General features: G+C 42.8%; 1 protein-coding gene across 8 annotated transcripts in view; it reads left to right on the forward strand.

Moving 5' to 3' along the window:
- Window positions 1-19,934, forward strand: part of wnk1b (WNK lysine deficient protein kinase 1b) — a 72,517-nt gene that overhangs the window by 17,183 nt on the left and 35,400 nt on the right. For all 8 annotated transcript variants that reach the window (XM_018729961.2, XM_018729960.2, XM_018729963.2 and 5 more), the window contains exons 3-5: window positions 13,322-13,494; window positions 14,370-14,590; window positions 16,360-16,517. In XM_018729961.2, coding sequence (XP_018585477.2) covers window positions 13,322-13,494; window positions 14,370-14,590; window positions 16,360-16,517 — 552 coding nt within the window. The remainder of the gene's footprint in view (window positions 1-13,321; window positions 13,495-14,369; window positions 14,591-16,359; window positions 16,518-19,934) is intronic.

Consider the following 19,934-nt stretch of genomic DNA (forward strand, 5'->3'; position numbering starts at 1 on the left):
CCAGAGGCGGTACGGAGGGAGAGCAGTTTGTCTACCAGTGCCTGATCAACAGCTCCTCTGGCGGGCTGTTTTCACAACGCCGTTGCCTTCACAATCGCGCCTGTTGTGCTGCTAGCGATTGTGAGCTCAGTTTCATTTGCGCACATTCAGATTTACAGCTGCAGGCACGCTCCACAAATTGAAGTAGCTTTTTGTCCCCAAGTTCAGTCCTACCACCTTCTTACATGGCAAATATGAGTACCAGCATTATTTTGCCTTATTACCACTCGTGATTGACATTTGCAGTAGAGCATTAGTTTACCTTTTGAAAATGGAGGCTAGTTGGACTGTGATCAGTTCCGACTGCAGCTTTAACACAAACATAAGTCACAGGACCAGTCTAACAGAATTTCAATGTTCACGAGTCACAATCTGATACAATCTCACAGGAAGTCCTTTCTTAATCACACTGAGCTGTATAAAGCAATCGCTTCCCTGTAACTTGCGTTTGATGGGCACCGAGGCTTTCAGTCCTATGGTGTTGCATGGACGATGCCTCTTGTGTAACCTGCATTCCGGAGAGAGATAAAGGAGTGTAGTTGGTTAGGAAGAGGTTACCTGGGTTCTTTGTCAGACTGCTGCGTAGCGCAGTTACTTTGTCGTTCCTTAATTTCTTGTCAATAACTGAAGATTTGGTCATTCCGTTTAAAATATCTGTGTACTACCTTGCTTAAAATGCCATGTGCAGTGTTTGTGTATTTCTATAATCCCTGCTGTTACCAATAATCTGAGGTGAATGAACAGGAAATGTGTGTAGAGTGGTGGTGGTGGGGGGGGGGGGGTGCAGGTAGTGATGTAAGTAGTGTATTTGCACAGGATCTGAGCATTTAGTCCGCATTTCCAAAAGGGTCCGTATGATACATACGTGGGCTGTACTTTGTGATGGCATTATTCTGCCTGCTCAGGGTCATATGGCTGCCATCCTTCTGACTTCATCTCATGTCACATGACCCTCAGATTCAGCTTTCTTTTGCTGTATCCTAAGCTCCAGCATGCGGTCGGCTGCAGCATTTGCTGTGATCCTTGGTTTTACAAACCAGAGCAACACAAGGCAGGAGGTAAGCCATTTACAGATGCTGAATTGCCTGTAATAATGGGGCCAATTTACTACTCTTAGAAGCACAAGCCCTTAGGAGTTTGAAGGTGTTGATGAAGCTACCGCAGTCACCATGGCTTTCATTTCCTGGCAACCACTTTGCTCTAGAAACAGTCCTCCTAAGTATAGGCCCCCTGCTCAGGTGATCATGTGTATCCATGGACACATCTGTTGAAAGGAGAGAGTGGATACCTATCCCTGAGGTCTTTCTGGCCCTGTGACACCAGAACACATGTTCTCTTTATTATATTACACCGCACATTGAGTAGAGCAGATGTTTATGGAAATTGCAGAATTTGTACTAAGCACCCTCACTGAAATGGAGAGTATTTCTACCAAATAAAAAATAACTTTTCTTCTCTCCCTTTGCCATAGTTTTATCTTGCTTTATCTTGCGTTTTGGATGGAACATCCAGGTTAGGCATGTTCTTACTTGTTCCAAGTTCACACAAGTTGTTTTTCAAGATTCATACCTGGCTCAAGTCCACGTCAACAAGCGGTAATACATTACATGTTATTCCCTATAGTTATCAGTGTGCAGATGGAGTATGCAATACACAAATATCCACACTGGCATAGAATTTGCAGCAACACTCCTCTTCAGCAGTGTGTGCAGGATGTTTCAAGAGCAGCTCGCAGCTGCCTATCTGATTTGGCTGTGCAGTGGTTATGGTGGTATACCTGTAGGACTGCAGTTTGGCTGGTAGTAAGGGATGGCTTTCCGGTGTGGAGAAGTCCCATCAGTGCAGCATGCAAGCTGCCATGAGGTCTGTGGAGAGAAAGTCTCTGTCCAGGCTCATTAACATTTACTTTGATCATGGTTTGCTCACATGACTATTTTATGCATCGTGCCAGACTGCGAAACACATCCGGTGTCTAATTGCTCGGTTCAAACACAGACCTACTGCTGGTAATCATAGCATTCATAGATTCATAGATTTGGGTGCATATTTTGTTTTGCCCTGCAAGTGAGTGCCAAAAATAACCTAACCCTACTCTGTTTTGATGTTTATTTATAAGGCAGACTTTGTTTAAGGCCCAGGCAGGAGTGGATATAAATACATTTTCATCAGTTAGATGAAATCTAAAGACCTGGGCCACAGTAGTTGAAGCATGTGACCTTCAGCAACATTTAACCAGCAAACTCCACAAAAACAAGTTGGCCTGTTGGCATCTTGTGCCATGTGACAGTACCTTACATTCCCAGAATGTATTTTAGTGGTTTATTCTTTTTTTATGCAGGATTTCTTCAGCTGTCTGTAGACCAGTTGCACATGGCTGACTTGTTGACAGGATTGGGTGAACTGTGAGCTGCTTGTGTCGAAGTATTGGGGCTGTAGCTGTCTTAAAGCACATGCTGTAGTAATTGGGAGGGGGTGTTTGACCTTGTGCCCAAAAAAAAAGTGTTGACTCATTGTGGAGAAAGTAACAACAGGCTAGCCTTTACATTGTAATTATTGGTTCTTTACTGTTCCGAAGAGTGGTGGTTAAATTTCCATGTTTGATTCAGTAGCGCGGTGGAATGCTTACCAGGCTCTTATTAATTTAATTATTTAATTGTCAGTTCTCTGCGGATGTTGGGTTGGCTTCCCTTTTTCGCATGTTAGTTTTCTCATTTGGACCGTTCATGCCTGCTTGGTAGGGTTGTGACCACCCTGCTTGACCCTTTGGTTGTTGTCTTGCTGAGATCAAGATTGGGATGGGCTTCTATGTGTAGGGGACTCAAGGAGTCTTAACTCACCTCCAAAAAAGTGAGGTGTGAATTTCGAGTGGGTGCTGAGGTAGTAACTTAACAGCTGGGTGTGGATGCTGCTCATGGCAAAGTGTCGTGACAGGCTTGGTTAAGATCAACCCCTCCCTTCTTTGCTTCTTATGCTGTGCTTTTTCCTTTTAAAAGGGTGACAAATAGCAGTAAAATAGTTTCCACTATTTCAGTCTGTTCATTCTGTTTGCTCTGAGTAATGTGTTATTAGGATGTAAATGGATACCCCTGAAAGCCTACAGTTCTTTAGATAAGGTGCGGGGGATGGTTGTGTGCTACTCAGTGCTGAACTGTTCATTCATGTCACTCAGGTTATAGTGCATGGGGGGGATGGTGCTTTTAGTCATTCTCTACAAGCCTTTTAATTTTTTTTTTTTTGTCAGATTAATTTTTTTTTGTATTAAAGCTTGTTACGCAAGTGATTTTGTCCTTGCTCTAGTAAGTGTGTGACGTTTTTACCAGGGCTGTGGAGTCGATACACAAAACCTTTGACTCCAACTCCAGTAACCCAATAATTGCTTCCATCTCCACAGCACTGGTTTTTACAATGGGTTGCCTTAAGAAGGGGGAGATTAACTATGACCGTTCCCTGTCACTTTGTTTTGTGAACGTAAGGCCGCTTGATGAGTCGGAGACCTTATCTTCATGTTTTGCTTTCCTGCCGTCCATCATGGTGGGGAGGTGCAGTGGTTGATAGAGTACCTGAAATTCCTGCCATTTCTTGGTATGAAAGGAGCATTTTTTTCAAATAATAATGGCGAAATTCAATGCTTGTTGAGAGAATGTGGCACGTGGGCTGAGACGTGGTCTCCACATTGCTGAAGCATTCTGCCCTGGAAGATGGAAGGAGGTGCAAAACCTTCTCATCGTGTTGCATTGAGACATGGTTAGCTCAAGGCACTGCTGGCAAGGCAGTGATCTCGTTATTTGAGTTCCATTTCCCTTCTCTTGGCCACAGCCTCTTTAAAATCCTGGCTCACACTTGGTTTTTCCAAGAAAGGCTCCAGAAGTCTCTGTTGTGACTCTTCACAAGCCACAGCAGTGTGTGACTGCAGACAAGCACATTGTCCCTGTTTGTTTGATGCCGACTTGGATACGTGGGTAATTGTTATGTGGTGGTTCTTAGGAGGACTCATTTTTGGGGTGTGGTTGGTTCGTGACTGAGATTATAGTATCTGTGCCTGGTTGTAAAAAGTCCCCGTGATTGATTTGGATATGGACAGTGACGCACTGCTTTAGTGGAGCTGTACAGGAGCCACGCTGAGGATAGCCCACTACAGGGCTCTTTGTGCTTGGTTCTCCCACTGAGTACTTGCACACAGGAAAACTGCCCATATTTCCCCCAGATGTGTGAAAAACAGTAGAATAAAAACCCCTCGTTATCAGAATTCCAGTTTGGCATCTCTTCTTGGCCGGGGGGCAAAGTTCCCTGTTATGATGGAGAGAAACAGAACAGAAATATGTTCTCTTCCACCAATCCTCTGGATTCCCTGGGCTCTGGAGTGATTATGGAGGGTCCTAAAGTCCCTGTGATGTTGTGCTCACCATGTTGCTCCTCTTTGATGGCAGCATTAGATGACAGGAGCCTGCAGCTGCTTTACTGAGGTTGGAAGGTGACGTTTTCACAGCCATGTGACGCATATGCGGTGTTAGGTTGGGGGGAGGTAGGGCACTGATGGAAGTGGTTGGTTATTTTCAGCATTGACTCCATTAACAGTCTTGCCAGATTTAACTTCAAATATTGAAGACAGGAAATATTTCTCAAAAAAAACAGCTGTCTGCCTTCTCTGAGTTCAAAGGGTTGAGACCACTGCTTCTAGATAAATCTGAGCAGTGCTCCCTGTGGTTCACTAGTTAACACTGAGAATTGTTGGGTAGATACTGAGTAGAGCACCTGTTGGGTCAAGTATTGGACTACTCTTTGTCTTTTGGCTTATTAATGAGATCTTTTTCTGAGGAATATCTCTTGATCCAGAGACCTGTTGTAGTCCTGTTTCCCCCCCCCCTTAATGAGTATTTTCTCCTTGGATTTTTCAGTGAACTGGAAGTTTCATGTACTTGGAAAGTTGATATTTATGAGACATAGGCTATACCTCACAATTCTGATTTTGCTTGAGTTTGGACATAAACCGAGTTGTAATTCCATCTCATGTTTCATTGTCTTCAATTGTATTTCATCAAGACTAATTTCAAATGTGTGAAAATGGTTGCAAACTTTAATGTGTATTTTGTTTCATTGTGGAAAACTGTTGCCTGACAGTTTGTCACCCCCAGTCCATCCTGTTAACTGTGCAAAATAAAAATTGCTGAAATAAGAGGGTCTGCTCAGAATAATCTATGTATTTATCTCACACACACTGGCTGAAGCCGCTTGTCCCAAGTGGGGTCGCGGCGAACCGGAGCCTAACCTGGCAACATGGGGAGCAAGGCCGGAGGGGGAGGTGGACACACCCAGGACGGGATGCCAGTCTGTTGCAAGGCACCCCAAGCGGGACTCAAACCCCGCACCCGGCCAAACCCACTGCGCTCCCCTCTATGTATTTATGTTGATTATAATCCGCTAGGCCCAATCCTTCCATTTTATGCTCCAGTATTTTTGTCTGTGCAAAATTTACTGCAAGGCTGTCAACCGCTTAGTAATGAAGCATGCAACTGGGATAAAACAACATGTTCCAGGCCTAAGATTGGTTCTGCAGTACAAGGGGCTCTGTAAACAGCTTCTCAAACAAGTAGTGTGTGTTTCATTGCCATTCCTCTGAGTCCGAGAACCCAGTCTCATTTTTGTCTAGTTCTAAAAAGCCAGTCAATTTATAGCCCTTGAGCATTAAGCTCACTCTTCAGAGATGTGCATATGAACACAACTGAAAACATGCTCAGAGACACACTTGCACGCACAAACACTCAGACATAAATGCCCTTAAGATGCTCATAGTTGTTCTCTAGACAGCACATCGGTCCTTTTGTGGAGTGGAAGGAGAGGTGGACCAGGAGCCACATAAATAGTGCTGCTTGATGCTGTAGGCCATATTCAAATATTGCTGTCCTTGGGAGACATACCACACTATAGCTCCAATAAACCATGTTGGAGGGTTTGTTACTGGGTTCGGTTACTATGCAGCTGACCTAATGGGTCCGCCTCTCTATGATGATCAAAGCTGTGCTCCAAGGAATCTGCTTCTGACCCGCACACTTTTCTTTTTTCTTGTAGTGGCTCATTTTTATTCTAGGTTTATTTATAGCCTGCCCAGTCAGCTGCAGTTTCCATTGTACTTTTTAATTTTATTTTTCTTCAGTTTTTTTGTAAAATTATTGTGGGCTTATGAGGAAATTCTGTCTTTGTAAAAGACAGTTCATCAAATGGTGGCCATGTCAGCACCTTACCGTTATTGTTGTATTGTTGAATTAACTTCTGGAGATGAGGAGAGAAGACAGATGGTACTTACAGCTTAATGGCTTTTTATGGGCCGTTGGAGAGGAGGTTACTTTGGAATGAAAACAAAAGCGTACTGATTGCAGCGTACAGGGATTGAGATGGAGAGCTCTGAAACATTATGGTAAGGTCTAGGTACTGAGCTCTCTACTGGTCTGGTTCAGTGCATTGATGATGGTAGGGTGAGGTGTGGTTACACCAGAGTTATGCTGCTCTTGGCCACTTGTGTGGGGTGCTGTGAATTCAGATGGATATCCGTGTGCTTCTGTGGTGATGGATTGAATGTGGGTTTTATTTCTGTGTTCAGTTATCTCAGCCGCTACAGCCACCAGCCCTTCATTCCGCAGACAGGTGTCTTTGGTCTCCAGCCTGGTCTGGTCAGTTCCCTATTTCACCATTTGGGCAGCAGGAATGCACAAGGGATTGAAGGGATCTGGGTGGAGCAGCTGGAGACATAACAGCTGCTCTTGTCCCCCAGTGTGATGCCCTTGGTATCCCAGTTCGATGATGGCCGATGTCCAGTTGAACATAGGTGATGAGGAAGAACGTGACAATGACAAGAAATGGAAATTGCTGTTCAGTTAAGACTTGGGTAGTGCAGTATCTGCCATAACTTGAGGGCCTTTTTTTTTAACATCTTCAGGAAATACACATGACCTCTGCATGTCCATCTTGCTGAATGACAGGAAACCTTAGCAATAGGATGCCTGACCAAGTGGCCAATTTCTTTCCCTTGTTGGAATCCAGTTTTGAAAAGCCACTTATATTCCAGTAACTTGAATTTATATTGTTGCTCAAAGCTGAAAGAAGCATTTATTTAAAGCGTATGACTAAATGATTATTCACTGTCTTCACTCCCTTTAAACCCTTTGCCTCTTGTGATATCTTCAAAAGAAACAGAAGTGTGATACTGAAAAGTAATCAGAAAGGCAGTGCTGATAATACTGTTGTATAGAAGAGGCAAAAATTGAAGATGGGTGACCTCAGAGTTTTTTTTTTTTTTTTTTTAAATAAATTTGACAGCTGACACTTACTGGAGGACTGGATTCTGCCAACTTCTTGAAAAATAGGATAAGAACTTTGCAACTGTTTACTGTAGATCCAAGCTGTATATTGATAGAAGTTGTACTGGTTTCCACTTGTGTTGAAAGGGAATCTGTGGTGGAAACATTGTATGTACTTTCAGATTCTTCTAGTTCTTCTTTTTCAGATTCTTCCAGTATGGTGGTAATACGTTGCTGGGGCAGTGCAGTATAACCTAGTATAATGTGCAAATAAAAACTATTGAGTAATACACTTATTTCAGAGCAATCACCACAGGCCTGAATGGAAGATAGGGTTAACAGAGGTTCTGCAGATGACACTTGAAGCTCCAAGAAACTAACCTGTACTGAACTTTTAGATGGTAGGCAGCACTGTGGTGTTCTTCAATGTTGCCTAGAATAGCCTACGGCATGATGTTCGTCCAGTAAGATATGGGACATAGGCCTGAAATAGGAACTGAATTTTGTATATTGACTTTAATATTAATTTTCCTGAAAGTTCCGTTACATGTGTTAATACATGCTGCTTTACAAAAAGCCTGTTTAAAGACAGCAAAAGGCTGTCTAGAAACATGAGATGAACACCCTTTTGTGGACTTTTTTTCTAAATTGACCAACTCGGGTGAGACTCACTGGAAGCATCAGCTGCACTATATCCTGCACTCCTCTAAATGATGCCTTACTCCTCTCTGTCCCTCCTAGCAGAGTAATGGAAAAGCACGAGGGCCGAGGAATCTGATCCAACGGCCTGGATTACATGTGATTGCAATGGGAGTCCCTGTAAACACACTGCACTAATAAACACTGTTGACAACACATAATGTTCTGTCTGCTGACCTTCCCTAACCGAAGATCTCTATGAATATGTATTTCATCTGTATATTTTTGTACCATATGCCAATGATGATGTTTTAATTTTTAGCCTTGGCACAACCACAGCTGTTTACTTAGTATAAATTCATTCTGTACGAGGCCTTTTGTCCCTGTTCCAGAGGATTTGTTGAACTTTTGAAGAGGAACACGGGAGTATGCATTTTTAGTGTTTTGAAGTTAAATCTTATCTGAGTAATGTCCAATATTTCCCAACATTGAGTGTGCATTAGCTTTGTCATCTAAGTTGTGATGGTTGGGCGATGGCTACGTTTCCAAGATCTCAATAAATATTACTGATTTTCATAAACACTACTAAAGCTACTGAAGCAACATCCCTTTGAACACATGCCCACTTCTAGGGCTTAATAGAAACCTGCAATGTATTTCTGCCCAGAAGGCATCAGCGAGGCCTGATGTGATGTATGAAATTTATCACAGTTTATTTATCATTCATTAAGTGCTATTGGGAAAGGGAGCTCTGGCTTTCCATCAGTCACATGACTGATCCACCACATCATTTTTTTATTAGTGTTATAAAAAGATCAGTTAACTATTAGCTTTCCCATTGTTTCTTTTTTGCACAGGTGGTGAATTAAAAGTTTTTCCATTGGTTTCCTTATAACTAATGAGTTTGTGGATGGGTGGCTGTTTGGCAGGGGTGTGGGGGGGCCCTCAGCAGGTTGACTGCTGCTCTGGGATGAGTTCTGTGCAAACTGGAATTCTGGGTTCAGGAGAACTCCAAACTGTATAGAAAAAGTAAAGAATCACATTCAGTGACTAACATCACAGTTCTAACTTTGGGTGGGAAAACTGGTTCTCTTCACATTTTTAATAGTAAATCATAGCAAATGAACTTCTTGGCATCTCTTGCCTAGAGATGGGCTGCAGAATGTGTTGTAACATGCAACCTTCTGTGTCCTTTAACATGGCCGCCAGCATCCTGTCTATGGTCTGCGGTGTGTTCTGGATCCATCCTGCAGATGTTGGCCTTTGTTGTGGAGCAGTCAAAGGTGCACTTTTTTTTTTTTTTTTTTTTTTTTACTCTGGGTCCTGGAGCCCCACGTTGGACAGGACTGTGCTGGATCAAAATGGACTGGGCTGGACTGGAGAGAAAGTAGGCCACAGTGCGGGAGGAGGGTGGGTCATCCACATTGTGTGCTACATTCCAGGCCAGCTGTGAGCTCTTAAACTGTTTGGAAAGTCCTCCATGAAGTCAAAATATGTGTTGTCAGGCTGGGTTTCAGAATCGAGGCTCGTTTTGGCCCGATACATTTCAGTTAGGCCCTTGGTGAGTTCTCCTGGACTGTTGCCTGCTTGGGGGGGGGGCAGACTAATTTGCTCTGCAGCTGTGGTTCCATAAGTTTTCTATTTTCTGTATTCAGCTTACTTGTCCATTTAACTTGTTCAGGCGTTGTGCTTCCTCTGCCCCAGTGCTATTTTACAGCATAAGAAATCAGACCAACAATCTGCATATTGACTCCTTTTTATGGCTCCATTTCAGGGAAAGCAGAAGTTGAGCATTAGCCCCAGGCTGTACTCTGACCAGCAGTAAGTGTTCTTGCATATGCCTGTCCACCCTGTCTCTCTAGAGTGTGTGCTGAATGACTAGTTCCCTGTACAGTGGAAGTCTACAGGCCTTAGGGTGCAGTCCAGCTTTCCCTCACTGGAGGCTAGAGGAAGCTACTGCTCAGTTCTGTCATTCTTAAAAGGTTATTTGAGTAGAGATGCAGCCTGAGAACTTTACTGCATTTTCTGGAGTCCCAAATTGCAATATAACTCGCTTTCTGTTGAAAATATTTTATTATTTATATTGAATTGCACCCTTCACCTGCCCTTTAGAGAAGGCCTTTTTTCCACCCCTCATCCATTCATTTATTCTTCTTGTACTTGATTGAAATCAAAACTTACCTTAACTAAATTGCTCCATGACACAGCACGAGTGTTTGGTGCGATGCCTCGAAAGCCTCTTTTCCACTGAGCAGACTATCTGCATGTGGTACGGCTGCAGTACAAATCCCAGGAAAAAGGCTACAAATCCCAACAAACAGCAGTTTGATCCTATGCTGGCCTTGGCGGGCGTGAATCTATTATATGTGTGGAAATGTAAATCCTTTTTGCCCTTGGTCTCACTATAACAGGACTTAGTTTCCATACCCTTGCATCAAAGGTTATTCTAAGGATAGAGGGCAGAAATTCTAGTCTTGGTGCTTCTTCATATTGATCTGCTGTGAGAGTCAGTGGACTAGGGTGGGGTGGATTAAGAGCTCCTTCAGTGGTGATGATCATTATTAATGAAGGACACTTGGAGGCCTTTTGCTTAAATTAGCCTTCTCTGGATCTGGGGACCGTGTCTGTTTTTATAAAGGAGGGCGTTGGGTGAGCAAACGGGATGATGGCTGTATAAGGGGGCCCTGGCCTGCTTAGCCTGGTTCTCTTTGCTGGCTGGAAGACTGCCAGTTTGCTGTCCACAGTCTGAGGCGTGTGCTTAACCATAGAGGGAGCTACACACACGATCTACAACTGTTTGTCCCGAGTGGGGTTGCGGTGAGTCGGAGCCCAAACCGAGAAACACAGGACGCAATACTGAAGGGGGAGGGGACACACTCTGGACAGTACACCAGTCCTCCACAAGGCACCCCAGGCCCATCACAGAGCAGGCCCTGGCCAAACCCGTTGCATCTCCGTGCCCCCCCCCCCCCCCCAAATGAGATGCAGAGATGGTTAAAAGCAATGTATTGTGTGATGGTGGATGTGCATGAGCTCAGGGTCACATGTGAAAGCGGGTCTAGAGGAATTGAGTCCTGTCTGGCTGCAGTGTGAGCTTGGTGTTACTGGCCTGGTGTGAGAGCTGAACATAACAAGCCTGTGTGTCACTTACGTGGAGCTTCTGAACCAGGCTCTGTGAGCAGCTCGTTCTTAGCATTGCACATGTTTACTGTTTTTTGTATTAGTTCTGTCTACTCCACATGATGTACATTAGAGTGGCATGGACCCGTTGCTTAGTGGTGCTGCCTGCTGTGCAAAGCCACCTGTTATCTGTCTGGTATTCGGGCTTATAGAATATGTGGGATATACCTGGGACTACTGGTGGGAGCAAGTCACCGTCGCTGTGTATGGTCTCTTGTCATGCTCTTACGCTTTAAACGATAGCTGTGTAACATTTCCACCTTTGTAAATCTGCTTTAAAAAGGGATGCAGATATCAATAGATGAAGTGGATTATTTTAAGCAGCGGTGTGCTGAATGTTGTCGCTGTGGTTAGCCACAGTACATGATGCAGCACTCTTCGAGAAAGGCACGCGGTGTTCTCTCTTACAGTGGCTTGTGCATTGGCCCAGTTTCCATCCAAAGTCATCACTGCTTTTCGGGGATGAGACGATTGTCATCTTGCGCATGGCTGTCTAAACCAGCTCATGTCTAAACATGGCTTCGTGACACCCCTTTCTTTGGGTGATTACACACCCTTTCTCAGGTATCCAGACTGCAAAGTAAACTTTTGGGATAACAGTTGGTTTGTAAGAACATGTTCTTCTAGTCAGTAGTTGGGAGGGCTTTTTATTAAAAACATGAAATTATTGCTACGAACCAGAAACCTTTTATATGGCAAATTTAAATGTTTTTTCAAGATTCAAGAGTTTGTCATGTGTACAGTAAACAGTTCGTTACACCATACATTGAGATTCTCACTCTTTGAATCCTCTCAGCAGCCTATGACATAAAGTATAAGGACGAAAGAAAAAAACACAAGGTGTAAATCACAAATTTACAAAAATTCCTATTAGTGCAAAAATCCAAGAAACGAGCTTATATACATATATAAAGTGTACAGTGTGCAATGTAAACATGGAAGTCGTACACGTGCAAAGTCCTGCAGAGGTAGATTGGGTCTATTTGCGGTCGAAGGAGGGGTGTGTATTTGTGTACGCAAGGTATGCGGAGGTAGTCTGTGGTCTCTGATGTTATTGGCTTTGTGGATGTGTACGTGTTTGTGTAGGAGGGATGGGGGGTAGCCGACACCTCTCGGGCTCAGAGGGTGAACCGTGTCTGCCGTGATGGGTGGAGAGGCAGCGGGTGGGTGTCGTTCACAAGCCTGATGGCCGGTGACTAAAAACTGTTTTTCAGCCTTGAAGTTCTGGCTTTCACACTCCTGTAGCGTCTGCCTCGTGGTAAGGGTGTGAAAAGGCTGTGCTGGGGATGACTGTTGTCCTTGATGATGTTAATGGCTCTCCTGATGGTTCTGGCCTGCTATAGGCTCTCCAGTGAGCAGGATGCTGATAGAATACGTACTGAGGAAATAAAAAAAAGTTTGCAAAATAAGTTATCAAGACAGACTACGGCTTACTGTGTGGACAAATTAGCCCCTAGTGTTGACAACAATTTAAAATACACAACACTTTGTTGTTGTTGGAGTGTATTGATTTTGTCTCTCCAACTTTTGGGAAAAGTTAATGTCTCTGTGTTGGACTTCTACAAGAAATGTCTTACGAGAAGTATCCTATATCCATCTATATATCAGAAATTTTTTTTTAATGATAATGCTTTAAACCCATTGTTTACTTTTTTTTAATTTTATGTCCTCTAACCAGTTCACAGTGATTGTGGTCCTTGGCCAGAAACAGTTGGACACCACTGGTGTGGAGTATTAATCGGTTCATAGCTTGTAGTTGTTAGTGTGGTGTTCAGTGTGTTGGATTTTGGATGAGCCATTGAGCCATTGGCAATCTTCCATGAGACAGTGTTGAGGTCTTGCTGAGCTTGATGCGGACCTGTGTTCTCTTGCTTTATGCTGACTGGTTCATTGCCCAGATGACTTGTACCCTAGTTTTGCTCAGTTATCATGGAGCAGAGAGAAGCAGCATCCTTTCATTTATAGCTAACAAAAGTATTACTGTACATTTAATTCTGAATTTAGAAATTAACTCATTCTGTCAAAGAATGAAATTTTCCATGAAGGACCTTATAAGGAGATTGAATTCATTAGCTGAGTTCTGCCCAGCTTGGCTGTGATATAATCACTTTTGGGTTGCTATGGATAATTTGTTTGCTTGTTTCAGCCTCTTTGTACTTACCATTTCACAGGACCGCAAACTATCCAAATCAGAGCGGCAGCGGTTCAAGGAGGAGGCTGGAATGTTGAAGGGGTTGCAGCACCCCAACATTGTGCGTTTCTATGACTCCTGGGAGTCTCCCTGCAAGGGCAAGAAGTGTATTGTGCTGGTGACAGAACTCATGACATCAGGAACCCTCAAAACGTGAGTATGGCCTGCCTGGTGACATTAATCTTGGCCCTGTTGGTGTGAGTCATCCCTATAAGTGCTATACTTGTGTGTGTGTTAAAAAAATTTAAATTTTCAATTTTTCTGTTTGGTTTCCCAGTATTCTGCAATTATGAATACCATTTCCCTTAATTGGTATGGGTTTTCCTCAGTTTGGTCTGCTATCTCTAATCGAGGCCTGGCAGTATTAGGTCCGGCCGAAAAACTGAGACCACATCTCAAAAATTCACCAAGGGCCTGTGTAAGAGACTGTGAGCCGCACAGCATTGTGGGACCAGTGTACCTACACTTTAATTTACATTCTATGGTCTCACCTTCGTACTTGCATGTTTGTGTTTGGGTATTCTGCTTTACATAAGTGTTTCTAATTTCAGATTATTGCTTTATTTAAATGTAACACACAACTTTTGTCTTTCTGAAGCTAGTCTATGTACAATGTTATGACAAGTTTACTTAGTGGAAGCATTTTTTTAAAAAATTTTATTTTTGTTTTATTGTTGCACAACTTTTTCCTTATGACAGATGGCATCATTTAAGGTTATTTGGGGTGAACTTGGGTTCTTCTTGGGCCAGATTGGAACTTTTTCCGAGAAATCATTTTGTTATTTTTGAAAGTTAGTTAGTTTTCAGGAATGAATTTGGACCAGCTCAGGTAAGCATACAGAGGACTGGAAGGACAATATTGTGGCAAGTTTTCATATACTGCAAATTGGTTTTTACTGTTGAACCATAATGGAATTAATCCATTTCCACAGAAGCTGATGGAAAATGCTGGAAAAATGTTCGATTTATTGAAGGGTGTTTGTTTGCAGTGATGTATGACCTGTTTTTCTTGCCTGTGCCCACTGCAGCTACCTGAAGCGTTTCAAAGTGATGAAGATCAAAGTGCTACGTAGCTGGTGCAGGCAAATCCTGAAGGGGCTCCACTTCCTCCACACTCGCACCCCTCCGATCATCCACCGGGACCTCAAGTGCGACAACATTTTCATTACGGGCCCCACCGGCTCTGTCAAGATCGGGGACTTGGGTCTGGCCACACTCAAGAGGGCCTCCTTCGCCAAGAGTGTTATAGGTACGAGTCGGCCACAGACAGCTGCCCCCTTGCCTTTTTTTCAAGGCTCACAAAAGCATCCCTTGGTGATTTCATTGAAAATGTTTCTTGATCACACTCCTTGACTGTACTTAAGGGGCTGCGGTGGTGGGTTACAGTGCGTTTTAAGTATTATTACAATATGTTTTAAATTCAGTTTCAAAGTGTCTTTGGATTTGATTGGTGTTATGGGAAACAGAGCACAGATTTTCCATCTGCAACCCTCCCTCCCCATACCAAACCGCAGTCAGATCTCCAGTTTCTTGGGGAAGAATGCCCCCCCCCCCCGCATCAAGAAATTGGAGGAGAACGAAGAACCTGTCACTTTAAGTAGCAGAGGAGAATGGGTTTTGTCCTCATGATTTTTCCCTTCATGTGAAATTACACAGTGGTGCATTATTTTGCAAAACAGGGTGAAACTGATCTAACCATGAAGGAACCAGGTAAACCCTCTAAATTTAATACACTTCTGTGATCTGATGAGGTTTTCTGAGGACAGGCCCATGTAGTGAAATTTTGCATGGACAGACAGCTGCGGTTTTGGGTAATCCTGTCTCCCATGGTCTGAAAACCTGTGGTCTGCCTCTTACGTGAAGAATGACTGTCTTTGCCACCAATAACATATGATATCTCTTTAAAGGGGAGGCCTCGCCACTGTTGTTCTGTTTTCTCCCGTTAGTTTATACAGTTAATTTCTGTCCGATCATCTACGTGCTGTTTTCCCTTTAATCATTTTTTTTCTTTTTTCTTACATTCTTGAGTATTTTTTTAAACTGTAGGCTATTACCTCAACTCTCTCCCTCAATCTGCAGTATGGATTATATTATGTACTGCAGTTTTCAACAGTAAGTATACAGAGAATGGTCCTGGTAAGTGCAAAAAATGCTATGTGACCTATTCCAAAGCTCAAATTCATTTTTCCTAATTTAAGTTTTTCTTTGAAAGGCCTTTGGTTTAGTTCCCTGCTACAAGGGTGTACAGAACAATGTTGTTCAGACACTAGCTATGGGATCTGCTTCTCTAACTGCTTAAACCTTCCCTTGCCACAGGTTGACTGAAAGGTAAGTCTTGCCTTAAAAAAAAAAAAAAAAAGGCATTTATCATACTGATATTTTTATAAAGGTAAGGTTTTGACATAAGTTAGTTCCATAGCTAGTTCCTTACTTCTCTTTCACTTAGTCTTTTTTTCTTATAAATCTAACTTTTAGTGGGAAAAGAGGGCCCTGATTTCCATTGGCACTGTGAAAATGACCTCATCACAGCTAGGAAATGAGTGAACGAGTAACTCATTTATTTATTGGACCTTCTTTATTTGGAATTAGGGAGAGAATTTATTTTGCTTCTGTTTAAGCCCCCACAGATTTTGCACCGTTGACTGGTGATTGTGCATTATATTCTGGTTTAAATTATTAGTTAGCAGACACATTCGGGCCTCACACCATGTTTTGTACACCCGCTACTCTCCAGACCCCTAAAGGCCTTACAGAGAGAAACTTGTTCTCTTTTCACTACAGAATAACTGAGCTTGGCTTCCCCTCTTTTTTTGTTATTTTTTCTTTCTTTTTTTGTCCCCTGTTCCCCACCCCCCCACTGTCCTGTCTCTTTCCTCACAGGGTGCTTCAGTGACAGCCGGCCCCGACACCCCCTCTCACCTCCCTCTTCCTCCTCCTACCACTCCTCCCCGGTGAGTTGGCCGGAGGAGTCCGCTGTCTCGAGGCACTGAGAGTTCTGAGTCGTTCTTTTGGTTTAAGGTACCCCTGAGTTCATGGCGCCTGAGATGTATGAGGAGAAGTACGACGAGTCGGTGGATGTGTATGCCTTTGGGATGTGCATGCTGGAGATGGCTACCTCAGAGTACCCGTACTCCGAGTGCCAGAACGCCGCCCAGATCTACCGCAGAGTCACCAGCGTAAGTGCCCCCTCCACCCAGCAAGTGCACCGCCATCTCTTCCCCCTTTCCCTCACTTTTCACTCTTGACTGGGGCTACTTTTCCAGACTAGCTGACTGGCCTTGGCTCTTGTGATGGTACAATATTTTTCTTAGTTTCTTTATTTGAATCTCCACTGATGGATCAGTGTAAGGAGGTTCAATGTTGACCTTTACTGAAAAGGCAGCACAGTATGCGACGAGGTTCCATTAGGCTTGTGTGGTCCAGTATTTATTGTTATTCACATCATTCAAGCTGGATTTAAATTCCCCCCCAGTTTTGTGTTTCAGACAGTATAACTCATGAGCATGTTATAAGCTGTCAAAACTGACTTTGGATCGTGTTAATTTCATATAGCCTTCAGATGGGACTTCAGATGTTGCTGTTATGCACAGCATTATAAGACATTTTCTGTCACAAGCTCTCTCTTGGGCATTTTTTAATATCTAACTGGATGTACTGTATGTTCAGTGTATTTCATCATTGAAATATCGATTGCCCTGTGCAGTTCTTCGCAGCTTTGTTTGGTAGAACATTACATTACATTACTTTAGCTGATGCTTTTCTCCAAAGCGACTTAGTGTTAGGCTACTTAGTTATTTACTCATTTATATAGGTTGTTTTTTACTGGAGCAATTCAGGGTAAGTACCTTGCTTAAGGGTACCACAGCTGGAGGTGAAACTCAGACCTGTGACCTTTGGGTCCAAAAGCAGCAGTTATAACCACTAAGCCAGCAGCTGCCTCCCAGAACACCAGCAGCCAGCAAGGTTTGCAGGAACTTTTACAGTGTTATCACCAAGAGTCTTGCTACTATGTGGTGTCCTCCTTTAGATGCATAAAAGCACTTTTTTTTTCTTTTTTCTTTTTTTTTTTCTTTTTTTTTTAACATTGTGTCTTTTAGGGCCCCAGTTGTTGTTGCTGTCCCCTGTGTGCTGAATATTTTGTAACCTTATTCTTAGCATCCCCTTTCTATTATGAAGTCTTCAATGGGTGGCTCTTCATTTCCTGCTCTGCATGAGTTAGTTGTTTGTGTTGTCTTGCTCTTGTAAATGAGTTGGTCATAAGCTGTTAGCTGCTACAGGAAGCAAAGGAAGCCTCATGTAATGTTTGATATGACAGGAGACTGAAGACCTGCAACTGTGGCTGTGCAGTAAGAGTTTGATGCCTTTACTCCAGGAGGGGGCAGCACAGTGTTGTTGTAGTAGTAGTAGTAGTAGTAGTAGTAGTAGTAACAGTGATGGTACCCAAGATGGAGTCGTCACAGGATGATGTGAACTTGCACATTTTAGGCTGATGGAGAAGGCAGCATTAAACAAGTAATGTCTTTATGATAGAACGAGAGATCACATACACTTTTTTTCAAAACAGGTTAGGTGCCATTTTTAATTACCATTTTATATTGTTACTATCACTATCCAGACCAGCTAATCATCTTATCACCTGAATTTATTTACTCACCACTAGCAAGTTTACAAATATTTATTTTCATAAGGACTTGCCAAAAAGCAGGAGAATCCAAAGTTTAAACAAACAATGTAATAAATTATTTTGTTAAACTTTACTGGGGCTATTAAAAGCAAAGAAATTTTTTTCTTAAAAATATATGATCCAATAAACGTTGAAGTGTGATGGTGTGGTGAATATTGCATTATTCATTTTGATTAGGCTGCTCATTGTCAGTGGACTAGACACAACCACTGGCTCAGATTTATCAAACTTATGCCCAAACAAGCTTCTTAGGGGTTCTTACCAGATTGTGTTAACATGTAACTGATGAGAACACATGAAATGACACTTCTAATTCTTTTTAAATGTCTAACCATTTTTGGGGAAAAAGCAGCAGTGTAATCGTTGCCTTTAGTGACTAAAGTTCTTGTCCCTTCAGCATCTGAACAGTCCCCTGTTAAGACCAAGTGAAATCCACATATTTCATTCAGAATTCAGATTCCATGCAGAGCTCTTGGAATTTTTTTGGAATTCATTCAGACTTCTCAGTGTTGGTCTTTGTAGGATGTCATTCTCATTGTCAGATCTCCATTGTGCTCTCTATGGGGGTGACGACACAGCTACGTCCTTGCAGTTGTGATACATGAAAGGTATGATAAGTATCCTCCTAAATCTGGTCTCATCTTTGTGCCTAGAACTGATTTGGTGGTAGTCTGAGGGCACGGACTGGATTCCACTGCACTTCTCACTAGCAGCAGTCTTCTTACTCCCACAGGCTTTTGAATGTCCTGAATGCGGGGTGAGCAATCAGGAATTTGACCAGTAGGGAAGAAAATAACCATTTTGTTGGCTTGAAGTATGCTGGTATTCCACTCACTCGCAAACATGACTTATGGGTATGATCTTGAACATGTACTTAATGTAATTGTAGACAGCAATGTTGTGCTCTCCCTCCAAGCTCTCCATGGAAACAGTATAATGTGAAAGTGTAGGAGTTTACTGAAGGAATCCACTAGGCATGTGATGTACTGCATGAGTAATTTGTAACCCACAGGCTCATTGGAGTAGTGGCATGTGCCTGGTGAGGTTGCGCTGAGGGTGGGATGTTTATGACAAGCGCAAGAACCTCAGTGGTTAAAAATTACTCACCTTGATGGGCAAATGGTTGCTTAAAGATAGCTTTTTATAACCCATTATTCTTTATCATGGCCTCCCACACAATTAGATTAGGGCCAGTTTTGATTCTTGATGTCTCATCGTCTTTTCAGCGAGACCTTCATTTTAAGAGCCAAGAGCAGTACAAGCATTACCCACCACACTCTTAAAAGAACAAATCCTCTTTCCAGTGTTTTGGAGAAATGACTATATTGTCTAACTTTTGTGCACGCTGCTGCAGGGGTATGAGCTAAATGGTCAATTCCCCACACTGTACCCTCTGCCCGTGCTTTAATTACTATGTCACTGGTCCTCAGTCCTTTAGGGATAAGGTTACTTACTTATTTTTGGGTTCTTTGTTGTTGGGGAAACCGCTTAATCCACTGGACCTTTTAGTGCAATTATGTGTGGTAAAAACAAATGGCTCTCAGAAAATACAGACATACAAAAGTAATAAGCACTCAACAACGCCAGTTGGGTTTGGCAGTTGAAGTCTTAATTCCTTCCGTTTATTGGTTGACATTTGTCTGCCCCCTTCTCCTCCCCTTACATTTTCCATTCTTTTAGAAGGACAGAATGATTACCATTAATTTTCCTCTTTATTTGACAGCTCAGATGAAGCTAAAATCAGCAAGTGTCCAGCTTAAATCTGCTTGTTCATAATGTCCAAGCATCGATAATGAGCCTTTTAAGCACCGTATTTTCTTTGAGCGCCGCGTCTTTCTGACTTAATTCAATTAGCCCTTCCGTCATCTCTAACTTTGTTTGTGCCTGGAATTTGAGGGGGGGGGGGGGG

The sequence above is a fragment of the Scleropages formosus genome, chromosome 21 (assembly GCF_900964775.1).
Source record: "Scleropages formosus chromosome 21, fSclFor1.1, whole genome shotgun sequence".
In the NCBI taxonomy this organism is placed as follows: Eukaryota; Metazoa; Chordata; class Actinopteri; order Osteoglossiformes; family Osteoglossidae; genus Scleropages; species Scleropages formosus.